This window comes from Scyliorhinus canicula, chromosome 6 (assembly GCF_902713615.1).
Source record: "Scyliorhinus canicula chromosome 6, sScyCan1.1, whole genome shotgun sequence".
Classification (NCBI taxonomy): domain Eukaryota; kingdom Metazoa; phylum Chordata; class Chondrichthyes; order Carcharhiniformes; family Scyliorhinidae; genus Scyliorhinus; species Scyliorhinus canicula.
The window spans coordinates 105,197,852-105,216,344 of record NC_052151.1 but is presented as its reverse complement, the minus strand read 5'-3'; the positions used below and the strand labels follow the sequence as shown (position 1 = coordinate 105,216,344).

At 50.3% G+C, this 18,493-nt stretch overlaps 1 protein-coding gene across 2 annotated transcripts in view; it reads left to right on the top strand.

Moving 5' to 3' along the window:
- The window catches only part of arhgap18 (Rho GTPase activating protein 18), a 183,973-nt gene that overhangs the window by 22,129 nt on the left and 143,351 nt on the right, over positions 1–18,493 (top strand). The window contains exon 2 of one of the 2 annotated variants that reach the window (XM_038799803.1): positions 5,291–5,358. The exons of the other annotated variant lie outside the window; for it this stretch is intronic. Within the exon in view, the coding sequence (XP_038655731.1) occupies positions 5,309–5,358 (50 nt within the window). The 5' untranslated portion in view covers positions 5,291–5,308. The remainder of the gene's footprint in view (positions 1–5,290; positions 5,359–18,493) is intronic. 2 annotated transcript variants of the gene reach the window in all.

The following is an 18,493-nucleotide window of genomic DNA, read 5'->3' as shown; positions in this document are numbered from 1 at the left end:
AGATGGTGCAGGAGGGAAGGCTTTAGTTTCCTGGAAGCAGTTCTGGGGAAGGGTGGACCTGTGTGAGTCGGACAGGTTGCATCTGAACTGGAATGGGCTAGTTCTGTTGCTGGGGAGAAAGGGTGTGGGGTTAAACTAATTTGGCAGGACAATGGGTCACAGTGGGGAAGTACAGTGGGGGTGGGGGGTTGATGCACAGCCAAATATAGAAGAAAAACCAAGTCAGTCTGGAAGGCAGAATGAAGATAGACATGTTAAAGCTCAAGGGAATATGGTGAGAGCTGGATGGCATTTATTTTAATGCAAGGAGTCTTACTGGTAAGGCAGATGAATTGGTTAGTGCATGAGAGTATGATATTATTGCTGTCATAGAGAAATGGTTGACGGAGGGGCAGGACTGGCAGCAGCGCCGGCCCTAGGGTTGCTGGCGTCCCGGGCAAGCTGAACTTCGGCGCCCTTCGGGGGGTGGGGTCGGGTCGGGTCGGGGGGGGGTCGGGTCGGGGGGGGGGGGGTCGGGTCGGGTCGGGGGGGGTCGTCGGGTCCGGGGGGGTCGGGTCGGGGGGGGTCGGGACGGGGGGGGGGCGGGTCGGGGGGGGGTTGGGGTCGGGGGGGGGTTGGGTCGGGTGGGGGGGGGGTCGGGTCGGGGGGACGGGTCGGGTCGGGGGGGGTCGGGTCGGGGGGGGGTTGGGGGCGGGGGGGGGGGGGCGGAGTGACCTGGTATATGATCGGGACTCACCGATCGGCGGGCCGGTCTCTCTGTCGGCTGGTCTCTGACGCCGGTCACGCACTCGTTGATGGCGCCCCCTAGCACATGGCGCCCCGAGCGACTGCCCGAGTTGCCGGTACCTTGAGCCGGCCCTGACTGGCAGCTCAATATTTCAGGGCATCGAATCTTCAGTTGAGACACCGTGGTAGGGGTGGTGGCTGGGGGCAGGATTGGTGTGTAAAAGAGGAGGATTGTTGCATTTTTGATCACAAAGTCAATTACTGCAGTGAGCAGGGATGGTACTTTAGCAGACTCCTCAATTAAAGACATTTCGGTAGAACGTAAGAATAAAAATGGGGGAATCACTTTCCTGGGCGTGTACTACAGGCCCCCAAACATTCAGGAAGAGATAGAAGAACAGACATATGGGCAAATCTCAGAGAAGTGTAAAAAATGATAGGGGAGAGCGAAGAGGGGGCATGAAAAAACAGTGGCGGGAAAAATAAAGGAAAATCCCAATGCGTTTTAAGAGTATATTAAGTGCAAGAGGGTAACCAGGGAAAGAGTTTAATAATAATCTTGGTTGTTCCAAGTCGGCTTACATTAACACAGCAATGAAGTTACTGTGCAAAACCCCTAGTTGCCACATTCCAGCGCCTGTTCGAGTACACAGAGAAGAATTCAGGATGTCCAATTCACCTAACAGCAGGGGCGGGATGCTCCATTTGCCGGCAGCCCAGGGGTTTCCCGACAGCATGGGGCTGCCCCACAATGGGAAAACCCATTGACCAGCCGGCGTAACGGAGCATCCCGCCGGCGTGCTGAACCAGGACATTTGGGAGGAAACCGGAGCACCCGGATGAAATCCACACAGACAAGGGGAGAATGTGCAGACTCTGCATAGACAGTGCCCCCAGCCGGGAATGAACCTGAGACCCTTGCGCTGTGAAGCAACAGTGCTAACCACTGTGCTCCCATACTGCCCACTGCAGGGCCCATTGGGGACCAATGTGGCAATCTGTGTGTGGACTCGGCAGACGTAGGTGAGGTTTCAAATGCATCTGTGTTCAGTATGGAGGAGGCTGATGTAGGAGGTATGGGGCGGGATTCTCCGACCCCCGCCGGGCCGGAGAATCACCGGGGGGGCAGGAATCGCGCCGTGCCGGTCGGGGTTCGTTGGCCGTGGCCCCCCCCCCCCCCCCCCAGCGATTCTCCGCTCCGCGATGGGCCAAGTGGCCACCCGTTTTCGGTCAGTCCCGCCAGCGTAAATCAAACAAGGTCCTTGCGGGACCTGCCTCTGTGGGTGGCCTGCGGAGTCCTCGGGGGGGCGCGGGGGGGGGATCTGCCCCAAGGGGGGCCCCCCACGGTAGCCTGGCCTTCGATCGGGTCCCACCGATCTGCAGGCAGGTCTGTGCCATGGGGGCAATCTTTCCCTCCGCGCTGGCCGCTGTAATGGTCTACCATGGCTGGCGCAGAGAATAAACCCCCTGCGCATGCGCTGGGATCACGCCAGAAGACGGTGGTGCACCCACACATGCGCCAACCCCGCCGGCACCGGCCTAGCCCCACCTTTCGGGCAGCCCGGCGCCGGAGTAGTTCACGCCACTCCTCGGCGCCTGCATGCCCCCCCCCCCCCCCCCCCCCCCCCCCCCCCCCGCCGGATAGCAGAGAATCCCGGTCATGATCTGTAAGTTTGCAGATTACACAAAAATTGGTGGTGCTGTAAATAGTGAGGAAGAATGCCTTGGATACAGGATGATATAGCCGTGCTGGTCAGATGGGCAGAACAGTGGCAAATGGAATTTAACCCTGAAAAGTGTGAGGTGATGTATTTTGGGAAGACTGACAAGGCAAGGGAATACACAATGAATGGTAGAGCTCTAAGAAATACAGAGGACCAGAGGGACCTGGGGTGCGTGTCCATAGGTCCCTGAAGGCAGTAGATAGTTAAGTTGGTTTCAGAAGGCATATGGGATACTTTCCTTTATATTAGCTAAGGCATAGAATATAAGAGGAGGGAGATTATAATGAAGCTGTTATTATAATGAAGGCCACAGCTAGTGTGTTGTGTGTAGTTATGGTTGCCACATTATAGGAATGATATGATTGCACTAGAAAGGGTGCAGAGGAGATTCACCAGGATATTGCCTGGGCTGGAGCGTTGCAGCTATGAAGAAGCTAGGCTGGGGTGAAGCTGACCGAGGTGTATAAAATTATGAAGGATATAGATTTCATAGAATTTATAGTGCAGAAGGAGGCCATTCGGCCCATCGAGTCTGCACCGGCTCTTGGAAAGAGCACCCTACCCAAGGTCAACACCTCCACCCTATCCCAGTAACCCCACCCAACACTAAGGGCAATTTTGGACACTAAGGGCAATTTATCATGGCCAATCCACCTAACCTGCACATCTTTGGACTGTGGGAGGAAACCGGAGCACCCGGACGAAACCCACACACACACTGGGAGGATGTACAGACTCCGCACAGACAGTGACCCAAGCTGGAATCGAACCTGGGACCCTGGAGCTGTGAAGCGATTGTGCGATCCACAATGCTACTGTGCTGCCCCTAAGATAGGGTAGATATGAAGGAGCCTTTCCCATTAGTAGAGGGATCCATAAGCAGGGGGTATAGATTTAAGGTAAGGGGAAGGAGATTTAGAGGGGATTTGAGGAACAACCTTTTCACCCAGAGGGTGGTATTTCAAGAGATGGTTGGCAGCGTTGGTGGGTCAAAATTCCACTGGACCCATTCTCCTGGCACCTTGGTCAAAGGAGGGAACCTCTTCTGTCTCTTTCTTGTGCCTGGTTTCACTTCCTATGTCTCACCTATTTGGAGAGGAAAAAGAATGGCCCCATGAAGTGCTACAGTGCTGAACAATGGCTGTATCATGCTGGGGCACTCTCGCTATTCTGCTGGGACATACATCCCAATGTCCACTGATCAGTGGGCCAAATAGCAAATATCAGATCTTGAAAACCCTCAGGGACATTAACCAATTTGAGCAATCAGTGGCCAGTGGGTAGTTTCCTGGTCCCAAAGCTAAACAAAAGATGTTGTATATTCTGCTTCCTACTACCAATAGGGACAGCATTCTGAGCTTCAGTGAAGACAAAGGCAATGAGCAATTCACAGCCATTTATGAAGTAGAGAGCTGCCTTATATTCAAATTAAACTGCCATTTGCTCCATTCACAGCTTCAGCTGTGGACAATATCACATAATGCTACAACAAATGAGCTTATACATCAGTTGGAAACTGATTTCTGATCCTGTACATAGATCCTTTTTTCATGTGGATAGTCATGAGTTCCAACCCGACAACTCCAAGCCTTCTCAGCTTCTGCTGCAAAGTGGCAAGGTGGCAAAGCCCACACCTATTCTGCACTGTCTGGTTCTTCCCTGCTCTGTGCATCACCCAAAGCCACCTTCTCATCATCTAATTCCCCGATGAGTCACGGGTTGGCAGATGAGAGTGAGAGGGAAAGTAATGCAGGGCATAACATCTGGGAGGTTTCTCTGCAGGAGCATGAAGCAAGCTCCCTCTCCACAGACACCTCTGCAGCCTGCTCACCATACTTACTATTATCATTATAGTTGACAAAGAATAAATGTCTTTCTTGTTGCTCCTCTTCATTATTGTCTTCTTCCTCACTGTCTCCCACTCCACCCCCCATAATAAATCAGTTTTAGACAGTTTAATTGTTTTTTAATGCAATCCAAATTGTTTATAATGAGGATACTCATTAAGAAGTAAGAGACAGCAGCAGACATAGACTGCTATTTTAATGAAGCAGCCAATATTAATTTCTAAGCATTAATGCCACTTAATAATTGATTATGGAAGAAATATAAATGTTGTGATCTTTTCCATTACATTCTATTAATTGTACTTCTTTTGCTTAGCTTGTACTATTCTGTGCTCATTAAACATGATTGATGTTTATAAATAATTTTGATTCACCTTACCTGACATATTTTGATATAGGAACAGATACTTTTCCTAATTTAATCCAATGTCTCATAGTTGAAGGTATGTTATGCTTTCGCTTCACTAACCTTGATATGAAACAGTTATTTCTGTGAAAATAAAATTTTTCCATTCAATTGGATTGAATCTGGAATGCATGGGATTGGTTCTGAATATTTCCAGTGTGGACAATGAACCACTGTTATTAATACAATAATTCAGCTTTTCTTATATAATTGTCAATATCATTAAATCAAACATAAATTCTGCATATTTCATTTCTGTAATGTGAGAAATCTAATGTGACCAATGGATAATGTTAAATGTATCTTTACCAATTAAGGGACAGGAAAGGGTATGAATGCCGTTCCTGGAAAACCTCCCATCATCAGCCCAGCCCAGAAGTGAAAGACAGAACTATCAGCTGTCATGTCTCAGCTGAGTACTGCTGGGAATGCCTTTTTTCTTTAAGTACTGCAATAAAAATGCGTTATAGATAGACTGAAGAGCTGGTTGGTAGTTGGCCTCCTGCTGTTTCTTTGATAGTGAAATGTAAATGTTTTGCCAACTGAAAAAAAGGAAAATGTAAGGTTTTATGTTTGTTTTCACTTAGTCAAATTGGAGTCAAACTATGGGACAAGAAATCTTCAGAGGTTCCTTCACTCCATTGTGTCTACATAGGTGAGGAGAAAAATATGCAAATTGATTCATGTTCTTTAAACTGTTTTAAATTGTGATTGATAAGGATTGTAAGCTCTTAGAGTTTGTGTGCCATAAATAATGGCCAAATCCATAGTGCTCTTCATAATTCTTAATATTTACTAATCACTAACATTTACTCGCACTTGCATAATGTTTGCAATCTGCTGCTGAACTCCTGTATTATTTCGCTCTGTGGCATTGCCATCTTCATGTAAAAGTGCATGGTAAGAGTCTTCTTGTTATTTCTTGATAATCTAGATCACATTGAGGCTAACTATTGTACTCCTAGTGCTATCAAAGATGTACTTAATTAGGGAGACACAGTTTAATACATTAAATACTGACTAAATTCATATTATAAACTGATTGAAACAGAAGTTGTCTCCCAACTGTGAAACCTCAGGTGCATGTGAGTCAGCAGACGTTTTTTTTCACTTTTGGCTAAGCTGGCGATAATGGATTTTGTTACATATAAAATACCTTTGTGTGCAGCATTTAACAATTTCCAAAAATGAAAGATAAATCCAGGTAAGTTTTAGAGAACCGATAAAAAGGAACATAAATTAAAGTGAGATAAAAAAATAACATTGCATGCTGGAAAAAGTCAGTAGCAGGTCTGGCAGCATTTGTGAAGAAAGAAACAGGTAATAGGCTGGATTTCCATTCTCAAAATGTGCAGCAGGAGACTGGAAAATTCCCAGCCTCGGGAGAAACTGTCCAGCTGACTTCCGGTTTCGAGTCCGCACATGCGTACAACGGCGGCCTCCAGCGGCCGCGCCGAGTGCCATGGCGCACTCGGACCGCGGAAGCAGCTGAAAGATGTAGGGCCCCCCGATCGGCAGCGTGCCCGAAGATATGCCCGGCCCAATCTGTCACCCAGCCACCCAGAAGGACCTCCCGGTGTCTGATCCACCAGCCCCCCACCAGGGTGGCCGTGGACTGAGTCTGCAGCCGCCATGCGAGCATCCCGATCGGCAATAGCAGGTTAGTTTCACACTGTCGGTAACTCGGCTGGTCGGGAGCGGAGGATCGATGGTCGGGCCTCTGGCAATGGCCCCCCAGCCGCATGGAGTACTTCATGAAAACGCCAATTCTCGGGTCACAGAGATTCGCCGGACCGACGGCAGGCCCGATTACGGCATGAAATTCGATTCTCCGACCCCACGCCAAACGCGATTTTGATGTGGGGCTGCGGAAAATCCAGCCCCCTATGTCTCATCCATGCCACTTCATGGCTCCCAACCACCTCCAATGGCCCCTTATCCGTACCATCCCAGGTATGCCACCCAAACAACCCCTTTCCTACCTATGTCGTGTCATGCCACATTCATGCCCATTCACCCACTGCAAAGTGCATAGAATGAATGAATGCTGTAATGTTGGTGGGATGTATTAAAAAAAGCTTTTAAGAAGGTCATTCAATGTTAACTTTCCACTTGCTTAAAAAGATCCTTTTTACTACAGCCCCATAAAAATATCAATAACACAACTCTGAAAAGCTGGTCCAACTCCATGAAAATTGTAGAGGACTAGGATATGTTTATCCTTGCAATGGAGCTGGCCAGGTTGGGAGTACAAGACGCAGACTTGCGACCTGGACCCTGCACCCTTAATAGGCACTCCAAAAAAATCAGGAATGGGGTCGGGAACCTGGGATCGGGGCTTACCTGCCATGTTTAAAGGGCTCCTATTCATTCCAACTTGGCAAAAATCCAGTCCAACATTTCAGTTCTGATGAAAAATCTCAGACTTGAAATATTGGACAAGATCTACAGGCCACACTGCGCCCCCATTCTGGTTCTACCTGGCTCACCATGCCTTGTGAGACCTAATGGGATTTCGCGAGACGTTGTGACCTGAATCCCTCCCATTGTAGGTGGAATCTGTATTTGGCAAACCTGCATATTAGAGTGAGACAGCTAATATCAATAAAAGTGACCACCACTCAGTCCTTGTGGAGTCAAAGACCCGCCTTCACATTGAGGTTACCTTCCATCGAGTTGTGTGGGACTGCTAAATGATGGGATAGACTTTGAACAGATCTAGCAACTCAAGACTGGGCGTCCATGAGGTGCTGTGGGCCGTTAGCAGCAGCAGAATTGTATTCAACCACAATCTGCAAACTCATGGTGTGGCATATCCCCCACTTTACCATTATCACAAAGTCAGGGGACCAACCCTGGTTCAATGAAGAGTGCAGGAGAGCATGTCAAGAGCAACATCAGACATATCAAAAAATGAGGTGAAGCTGCACACAGGACTACTTGTGTGCCAAACAGCATAAACAGCAAGTATTAGAAAGAGCTAAGCGTTTCCACAACCAAACGCATTAGATCTAGTCTCTGTAGTCCTGCCACATCCAGCCATGAATGGTGATGGAAAATTCACTGGAGGAGGAGGCTCCACAAATATCCCATCCTCAATAATAGAGGAGCACAGCACATATGCGCAAAAGACAAGGCTGAGGCGTTTGCAACAATCTTCAGCCAGAAGTGCCGAGTGGATGATCCATCTCTGTCTCCTCCGGAGGTCCCCAGAATTACAGATGTCTGTCAACAGCCAATACGATTCACTCCATGTGATATCAATAAATGGTTGAAGGCACTGGATACTGCAAAGGCTATGTGTCTTGACAATATCCCGGCAATAGTACTGAAGACTTATGCTCCAGAACTTGTCGCACCCCTAGCCAAGCTGTTTCAGTACAGCTACAATGCTGGCATCTACCCGGCAATTAGGAAAGTTACCCAGGTGTGTCCTATACACGAGAAACAGGACAAATCCAACCCAACCATTTACTGCCCTATCAGTCTACTCTCCGTCATCAGCAAAGTTACAGAAGGAATCATCAGCAGTGCTATCAAGCGGCACTTACTCAGCAATAACCTGCTTATGGATGCTCAGTTTGGGTTCCGCCAGGGTCACTCAGCTTCTGACCTCATTACAGCCTTGATTCAAACATGGACAAACAAACTGAAAGCCAGAGGCGAGGTGAGAGTCACTGCACTTGACATCAAGGCAGCATTTGACTGAATAAGGCATCAAGGAGCCCGAGCTAAACTGGAGTCAATGGGAATTATGGGGAAAACTCTCTGCTGGTTGGAGTCATACCTGGCACAAAGGAAGATGGTTGTTAAAGTTGGAGTCCAATCATCTTGACACCAGGACATCACTACAGGGATTCCTCAGGCTACTGTCCTCTGCTCAGCTGCTTGATGAATGATCTCACTTCCATCATAAGGTCAGAAGTGGGGAAGTCTGCAGATGACTGCGCAATATTCAGCACCATTTGTGACTCATCAGATAATGTAGCAGTCCATGTCCAAATGGAGCAAGGCCTGGATAATATCCAGACTTGGGCTGTCAAGTGGCAAGTTACATTTGCGCCACACAAATGCCAGGCAATGACCTTCTGCAACAAGAGAGGATCTAACCACCGCCCCTTGATATTCAATGACATCACCATCACTGAATCCCCCCCAATCAAGATCCTAGGGGTTACCATTGATCAGAAACTGAACTGGACCAGCCATATTAATACAGTGACTACCAGGGCAGGTCAAAGGGTAGGAATCCTATGGTGGGTAACTCACTTCCTGACCACCCCCCCCCCCCCCCCCAAAGGCCTGTCCACCATCTACAAGGCACAAGTTGGATTTGTTTGTTTATTGTCACGTGTACCGAGATACAGTGAAAAGTATTTTTCTGCAAGCAGCTCAACAGATCATTAAGTACATGAAAAGTAAAGGAAATAAAAGATAATACATAATAGGGCAACACAAGGTATACAATGTAACTACATAATACCGGCACCGGGTGAAGCATACAGGGTGTAGTGTTAATGAGGTCAGTCCATAAAAGGGTCGTTTAGGAGTCTGGTGACAGTGGGGAAGAAGCTGTTTTTGTGTCTGTTCGTGCATGTTCTCAGACTTTTGTATCTCCTGCCCGATGGAAGAAGTTGGCAGAGTGAGTAAGCCGGGTGGGAGGGATCTTTGATTAGGCTGCCTGCTTTCCCCAGGCAGCAGGAGGTGTAGATGGAGTCAATGGGAGGCAGGTTCGCGTGATGGACTGGGCTGTGTTCACGACTCTCTGAAGTTTCTTGCTGTCTCAGGCCGAGCAGTTGCCATACCAGGCTGTGATGCAGCCCGATAGAAAGCCCATGCTTTCTATGGTGCATCAGTAAAAGTTGGTAAGAGTTAATTTGGACATGCCGAATTTCCTTAGTTTCCTTAGGAAGTCTTGGCGCTGTTGTGCTTTCTTGGTGATAGCATCGACGTGGGGGGACCAGTACAGATTTTTAGAGATGTGTACCCCTAGGAATTTGAAACTGCTAACCATCGCCACCTCGGCTCTGTTGATGCTGACAGGGGTGTGTACTGTACTTTGCTTCCTGAAGTCAATGACCAGCTCTTTAGTTTTGCTGGCATTGAGGGAGAGATTGATGTCGCTGCACTACTCCACTAGCTTCTCAATCTCCCTCCTGTATTCTGACTCGTCGTTATTCGAGATCCGGCCCACTGTGGTCGTATTGTCAGCAAACTTGTAGATGGAGTTGGAACCAAATTTTGCCACGCAATCATGTGTGTACAGGAAGTAGAGTAGGGGGCTAAGTACGCTACCTTGCGGGGCCCCGGTGTTGAGTACTATTGTGGAGGAGGTGTTGTTGTTCGTTCTTACTGATTGTGGTCTGTGGGTTAGAAAGTCAAGGATCCAGTTGCAGAGTGGGGAGCCAAGTCCTAGGTTTTGGAGCTTTGATATGAGCTTGGCTGGGATTATGGTGTTGAAGGCGGAGCTGTAGTCAATAAATAGGAGTCTGATGTAGGAGGCCTCATTGTCGAGATGTTCTAGGGATGACTATAGGGCCAGGGAGATGGTATCTGCTGTGGACCGGTTGTGGCGGTATGCGAATTGCAGTGGATCAAGGCATTCTGGGAGTATGTAGGTGATGTGCTTCATGGCCAACGTCTCAAAGCACTTTATTACAACTGACGTCAGGGCCACCGGACGGTAGTCATTGAGGCACGTTGCCTGATTTTTCTTTGACACCGGTATGATGGTGGTCTTCTTGAAGCAGGTGGGGACATCGGAGCGGAGTAGGACAGGTTAAAGATGTCCGGCAGCTGGTCTGCGCAGGCTCTTAGTGCATGATCAGGGATCCTTCTGGACCTGTCGTCTTCCGAGGGTTCATTTTCAGGAAAACCGATCTGTCTTTGGAAGCTGTGATGGTGGGTATGGGTGAGTTATGGGCTGCTGGGGTACTCAACAGCGGATTGTTGGATTCCTGCTCGAACCCGAGCATAGAATGCATTGAGTTCGGGTAGGGGTGTGCTGCTGCCAGAGATACTGCTCGGCTTCGCTTTGTAGCCCGTTATGTTGTTTAGGCCTTGAAACAACTAGCAACTAACAACGCTAGTCTGTGACTCTAGCTCGGACTGATATTCTCTCTTGCCATCTCGGACAGCTTTCTTGTATAGGTCAGGTTCACCTGACCTGAATGCCTCAGACCTGTCCTTCACTCAGAAGTCATTTTCACGATTGAGCCATGGCTTCCGGTTGGGGAACGTACGTACTGCTTTCTTTGACATACAGTCGTCCACACATTTGCTTATGAAGTCTGTGACAATGGTGGCATACACATTTAAGTTGGCCACTGAGTTCTTAAATAATATGGACCAGTCCACTGTCTCCAAGCTGTCACGTAGGAGCTCTTCTGCCTCCTACGACCAGCATTGCACAACCTTCTTAGCTGGATTCTCCCACTTGAGTTTCTGCTTGTGTGACGGGAGAAGGAGCACAGTCTTATGGTCTGATTTCCCAACGTGCGGTCGGAGGATGGAACGATAGGCACCCTTGATTTTTGAGTAGCAGTGGTCAAGAGTGTTGTCACCCCTGGTGGGACAGGAGATGAAATTTTGCCAGTACACTCTTGAGATTGGCCTTGTTGAAGTCCCCGGCCACGATGAACAAGGCCTCCAGGTGTTCTGTTTTGTAGTTGTTTATAACTGTGTACTGTTCGTCCAGCGCCTTCCTCACTTCTGCCTGGGGTGGGATGTAGATCACTGTGATAATGGCTGAAGTGAACTCACGTGGAAGATAGTATGGGTGGCACTTCACGGTCAGGTATTCCAGGTCCGGAGAGCAGTAGGTCACCAGGGTCGCCACATCCAAGCACTAGGAGGAGTTGATGAGGAGGCACACCCCTCCACTCTTTGCTTTGCTTGATGATGCGGTGAGTCCGCCCGATGAATTGAGAAGCCTTCAGATTGTATGGCACAGTCCAGTGAGGCGGGGTGAGCCATGTCTCTGTGAAACAGAGCACACAGCAGTCTCTTACTTCCCTCTGAGAGGTAAGTCTAGCGTTAAGTTCATCCAGCCTGTTTTCGATTGCTTGTACGTTTGCCAGGAATATGCTGGGGAGAGGAGTCTTGAAACCGCATTGCTTTAGTCTCGCCTTGATGCACTATCAATTATGCAAAGACGATAGTAGGATGTAATCGAGGCTTTATTACACTGAGATGTGTGGCCTCCAACAGCAGCTGACAAAATGGCTGCTGTATGGGGTGCACACATATTTATACTCCGCGTACTGGGCGGAGCCAGCAGGCAGGGATCTACCCCCGTACCTGTAGTACAGGGGCCTTACCGTAAAGCACCTATATCGACATCCTATATATATAGTATATACATGTGGTGACGACCACATTCACCCCCTGTTACAAAATGAGTCCAGTGGGGGTGATGGAGAACTATATACAGAAAATTATGTTTTAAAAGTACAGATAATATTACAAATTCAGGCGGTCATGTGCCTTGATCTGTCGTCGAGAGCGCCGCAGTGCTGGTGGCAACTCCAGCGGCGGCTTAGTCTTCGGTGACTCCGGGAGCATGTCGAAATCCTCTTCATCAGCGGGTGTGGGCAAGGAGAGGATGGATTATCCAGGATCGGGGGCTGCGGTGGGGTATGCCGGGGGAAGGGAGGGTGGCGCCGGGTCGGGTGGAGGGTGTGTGTGGGGAACCAGCTGGTGCCAGGTCCCTGAGGGATACTGTGTCTTGGCGGCCGTCGGGGTACGCTACGTAAGCGTACTGTGGGTTGGCGTAAAGTAGCTGTACCCTCTCAACCAATGGGTCCGCCTTGTGGAGTCGAATGTGTCTACGGAGGAGAATGGGTTCTGGAGCTGCCAGCCATGTTGGGAGCGAAACCCCGGAGGTGGACTTCCGAGGGAAGGCAAAGAGAGGTTCATGGAGGTTTCATTAGTCACAGTGCACAGGAGCGACCGAACGGAGTGAAGTGCGTCGGGAGGACCTCCTGCCAAGCGGGAGGCCGGGACGTTCCTGGACCGTAGGGCCAGCTGGACGGCCCTCCAGACCGTCCCATTCTTCCTCTCCACCTGCCCATTTCCCCTGGGGTTGTAGCTGGTCGTCCTGCTCGAGGCAATGCCCCTATTGAGCAGGTACTGGCACAGCTCATCGCTCATGAATGAGGATCCCCGGTCGCTGTGGACGTAGGCGGGAAAACCGAACAGAGCGAAGATGGTGTTGAGTACTTTGGCAGACGTCATGTCGGGGCATGGGACGGCAAAGGGGAATCGGGAGTATTCATCGACCACACTGAGAAAGTACGTGTTGCAGTTGGTGGAGGGGAGTGGCCTTTTGAAGTTCACGCTGAGGTGTTCAAAGGGGCGGGAGGCCTTCACCAGGCACGTACGGTCTGGCCGGTAGAAGTGCGGTTTACACTTCGTGCAGACCTGGCAGTCTCTGGTGATCGCTCTAACTTCCTCGATGGAGTAGGGCAGGTTGCAAGCCTTGATGAAATGGTAAAACTGGGTGACCCCTGGGTGACAGAGGTTGTCGTGCAGGGTCCGGAGTCGGTCCACTTGTGCGCTGGCACATGTACCTCGGGATAGGGCATCGGGGGGCTCGTTGAACTTACCGGGGTGATACAAAATCTTGTAGTTGTAGGTGGAGAGCTCGATCCTCCACCTCAAGATTTTATCGTTTTTGATCTTGCCCCGCTGTGTGCTATCAAACATGAAGGCAACCGACCGTTGGTCAGTGAGGAGAGTGAATCTCCTGCCGGCCAGGTAATGCCTCCAATGCCACACAGCTTCAACAATGGCTTGGGCCTCTTTTTTGTCAGCTGCTGTAGAAGGCCACACATCTTAGTGTAATAAATTGATGCACTATCAATTACGCAAAGGCGAGAGTAGGATGTAATCGAGGCTTTATTACACTGAGATGTGTGGCCTCCTACAGCATCTGATGAAACGGCTGCTGTACGGGGAGCACACATATTTATACTCCTCCTACTGGGCGGAGCCAGCAGGCAGGGATCTACCCCCGTACCTGTAGTACAGGGGCCTTACCGTAAAGCACCTATATTGACATCCTATATATACAATATATACATCAGTGGTGACTACCACACACCTGCAGACCACTGCGTTTCCCTCGCTTCCTCGGTCGACGGCTGGATGGCTCCAATTTTCCGACAGAGGAAGTCTGAGCTTGTGGAACGTAGGTGTTGACGTCTGGAGGGGGCCAGGGTGCTGGCCCGGACCAGGGCGTTGGTTACGTTTCCGGGGTCACATCTGGCAGGGTCCCAGGTGCAGTTTGTGGTCGTGTGGTTGCTTGGTGGGGAGCATGTTTGCGATCCAGACGGGACCCGGCGTTCTGCGAGCACGGGAATACCTTGCGCCGCGTTCGGGTCCTCGCATGGTGTCTCCGCCATTTTGGGGGTTATGGGTCACGGGCAGGGGCTTCCTGAGGCAGGTTGGGCTGGGTCCCGTGTTCTGTTCCCTTCTTGGGCACTCCTGGGGTCTGGTCTTGGAATAGGCCCGGTCGGGCTTCCACGCGGACTTTTCTTTCCTCCATTTCCAGGTCGGTCGGGTTGCTGCGTGGGCCTCTCCGAGTCGGGTCGCTGGACAGGCCTCTCGGGGTCGAGTTGGGCCGGGTCTCATGGTCGGCGATCGGGTCGTGAGCTCCGGGGACTGGACCGGGCGGTTCAGGGGCTGGCGTCGGTTGTTAGGCCGGGTTGGGTGCTCTGACATCCGGTTCGGGTCCGAATCGAGGTCGGGGCTGCACTTGCAGGTTGGGCCCGATCCACTTCCAGGTTGTGGAGGTCAGGTCGGTCCAGGTCAAAAGGTCTCCACGGTCCTCGGAGGATGTTCAAGCTTATAAGAAAAGTCAGGAGTGTAATGAAATACTCTCAACTTGCCTGGATGAGTGCAGCTCCAACAACACTTAAGAAGCTCAACATCATCCAGGACAAAGCAGCCCACTTGATTGCTACCCTTTCCACAAACATTCAAATCCCACCATCTGGAGATTCCCCTCCATGTCACTCACCACCCTGACTTGGAAATTAATGTACCGTCAATTACCACGAGACAAGAATGGTGGAACAATCGAGGCTTTATTGAACAAGATGTTGTGCCTCCTGTAGCTGGAACTAGAATGGCTGCAGCGCAGGAGAGCATACAGTTTTATACGCTGCCTGCTGGACGGAGCCAGCAGGCAGGGATTTACCATCATACCAGTAATATACGGGCAGCGCCATAATACACAAAGACCAAGACCCCATTAGTGACGCCGAAGGGAACTTGAAGGAAGCGTTAGAGGCGACCATCTGCTTTAAACGCAGTGTATTGGCGGTCCTCCGGGCGGGATGGGGAAGTCTACTGTGGAAAAGACTCGATACTGCGCAATCTGACTGACCATGTCAGATATGCGTGGGAGGGGTTACACGTCGAGTTGCTTGTACCGATTGATGGTCTGACTGTAGTCAATGACCATCCTGTGCTTCTCCCCAGTCTTCACTTCCACTACTTGAGCTCTCCAGGGGCTGTTGCTGGGCTCAATGATCCCCTCCCGCAGAAGCCGTTGGACTCCGACCTGATGAAGGTCCTGTCCTGGGCACTGTACCGTCTGCTCCTAGTGGCGATTGGTTTGCAGTCCAGGGTGAGGTTCGCAAACTGGGGGTGGATCGACCTTGAGAGTCGTGAGGCCACAGACGGCGATGGGGGGGGCGCGGGCAGGGGTCCGCCAAATTTTAAAGTCAGGCTTTGGAGATGGCACTGAAAGTCCAGGCCGAGTAACAGGGCAGCGCAGAGATGGGGGAGGACATAGAGCCAGATGTTGCTGAACTCTACACCTGGATGGTGAGGGTCGCGGTACAGTACCCCCATATTTCAACAGAATGGGATCTGGAGGCCAGCGAGATTTTCTGGGTGACGGGATGTACCGGGAAGGAGCAGTGCCTTACCGTAATGGGGTGGATGAGACTCTCTGTGCTTCCAGAGTCAAAAGAGGCAGGTTGTCTTGTACCCATTGATCTTCACTGTCGTCGTAGTGGTCGCGAGGCTGCGGGGCTGAGACTGATCCAGGGTGATGGAGGCGAGCTGTGGAAGATGCTGGGAGGTCCCGGGCTGATCAGCGGTGGCGGAGGTAGCAGTAGACGGCAAACAGCCAGACGAGCAGGGGTCCCGAGATACGATCCAAAATGGCGCTGAAGATGGTGACGCCCACAGGGCGCACATGGCGGGCGTCATCAAAGATGGCGGCGCCCACAGGCCGCACGAGGCTTGCAGAGGGGAAGATGGCGGCGCCTCTGGGTCGCACGTGGGGGTAGAAATGCCGGGCCTGGAAATAGCGGCGACGGACTGGGCCTGGCAAACGGAAACAAAGTGCCCTTTCTTTCCACACCCATTACAGGTCGCGCTCCGTGCCGGGTAGCGTTGCCTGGGGTGTTTGTTGTGTCCACAAAAATAGCACTTGGGGGCCCCCCCAGAGTTGGCTGGCTGCTGCGTGGTGCAGGCTTGCGGTGAGCTGGAGTCGGCAGCTGGTGGGGCCCACGATGCCCACGAGGGTGCCGTGCGGTCGGGGGCGTAGGACTGCACGTTACGGGAGGCCACGTCTAATGAATTAGCGAGCTGCCTAGTCCCAGCAAGATCGAGCGTACCCCCTTCCAGTAGCCGCTGGCGGACGTACGTAGACTTCATGCCCGTGACATAAGCGTCTCTAATTAAAGGTTCGGTGTGTTGGACTGCCAACACTGCCTGGCAGTCACAGTTCCTACCGAGGATCTGTAGGGCTCGCAAGAAATCATCCAGAGTCTCCCGGGGAGTTGCTGTTTCGTGGCCAGGAGGTGCCTGGCGTACATTTGATTCACTGGTTTAACATAATGACCCTTCAGGAGAGTCATCGCTTCGGAGTAGGTGGGCGCATCCCGGATGAGGGGAAAAATGTCAGGGCTCACTCGTGAGTAGAGGACGCCCATATCCCCTAAATGAATAAATAAAATACGTCTCATTCTAATATGCTCTCGCCTGATCTCTCGAGGCCCTGGGATCTAATCTTTTTGCTTTAGATATCTCAGGCGACACATATGGGGACCAGACAGAACAGCACTTGGGGTGTCTCCTAGGTGATCGGAGGCACCCAGGTGGTCTCTGGGCAGGATAGCACTGCTGATGAACCTTGGCACTACCAGCCTGCCACCCAGGCACTATCAAAGTGCCTAGCTGGCACTGCCAGGGTGCCAGGCTGGCAATTCCAAGGTGCTAGGCCGGGATTTGTCCTACACCGGGGATAGGGCCCTGCTGTGTGTGGTGAGGTGCGGAGGGGCCTGTGCAACCCCTTTTCGGTGAGTTGGGTTTTGGGGGCGGGGTATATAATGGTCGGTCAATCTATCACAGCCTGTTCAGAAATATATCTGCAGAAAATTATTAATTTTATGCCAATTATTTGCTAAATAAGCTGGTTTCATCTGGGATGCACAGCTGCAACAAACTGATTTGGAATTGGCCAAACACACGGTATGACCAGCAGAGGGAGGAAAGGTTCTGACCACCAACCTGAGTTTGAGTTAAAGCTGAAGACTAAACAACAGTAAGCTCTGCATGACTGTTGCTGATCCCAGCAACAGGATATTTTCCCAGCCTGTGTCCTCTTCCAGAGGGACTACCTTTGCATTGGGATTATTTATCCATTGGCCACCTTCTCGATCACTGGAACTTTGCAATGCAACTGCGGCAGCAGCAGCATCTGTTTATTCCCCTGTTTCCATGCCATTATCCGCATGCACTCTTTCCATGTCAGGCAGAAACCTATGTGTATTTCTTCCATTTCCTAGCCCAATTTTCCGATCCTGGCCCTTGCGGAACTTGACATAATGATTTATTTCCCTATTTCTTTGGAACTGGTAACCTAGTGAGTTTTCAGCATTTCCTGTTTGCATTTGAATTTGCATCTTGCTTTTATTTTTTTTCAATTTCCTTGTATGAAAATGTTTTTATTTTCTGGGCTCCTTTCACATTGACTTAATCCCTGGCCTCCCTGAGAGGATCTCAGCGGTAGCACGGTAGAACAAGTGGATAGCACTGTGGCTTCACAGTGCCAGGATCCCAGGTTCGATTCCCGGCTTGAGTCACTTTCTGTGCGAAGTCTGCACTTCTCCCCGTGTCTGCGTGGGTTTCCTTTGGGAGCTCCGGTTTCCTCCCACAGTCCAAAGACGTGCAGGTTAGGTAGATTGGCCAATGCTAAATTGCCCTTCGCGTCCAAAAAATGTTAGGAGGTGTTATTGGGTTGCGGGGATAGGGTGAAAATGAGGGCTGAAGTGTGTCAGTGCAGACTCGATGGGCCGAATGCCCTCCTTCTGCACTGTATGTTCTATGATCTGCAATGGTGCATAACAATTTTATGCTCTTCTGCTAAACAGTTTGCAGATTTTTCAACCCATTGACATCTTCCCTCGGTTAGCGATCACTTCTTTAAACCACCTCACGCTAAAACCTTGATGTTCAATGTTTAATTTTATTAAATTTACAGGCTTCGATATATTTCCAATACTTTGTTTTCTGTCGTTTTACATCGCTCTTTCCCGCCCATGCTTCATTAATCAAATGTAGCTCCACACATTATTTATTTTAAAAATATGGCTGCCATTTCATTATGCTAAAATTGTGATAAGAATTATGCTGTCAAATACTGCACGTGACTAACAGTTTCTGGTGTTTCCAATAACTTTCAAAATGATGTTGAAAACTCACTGTTAAAAATGTTGACACACAATGAGAAGGTACCTCTGATAATCACTCTGAGGAGTACTTTCTTCGCA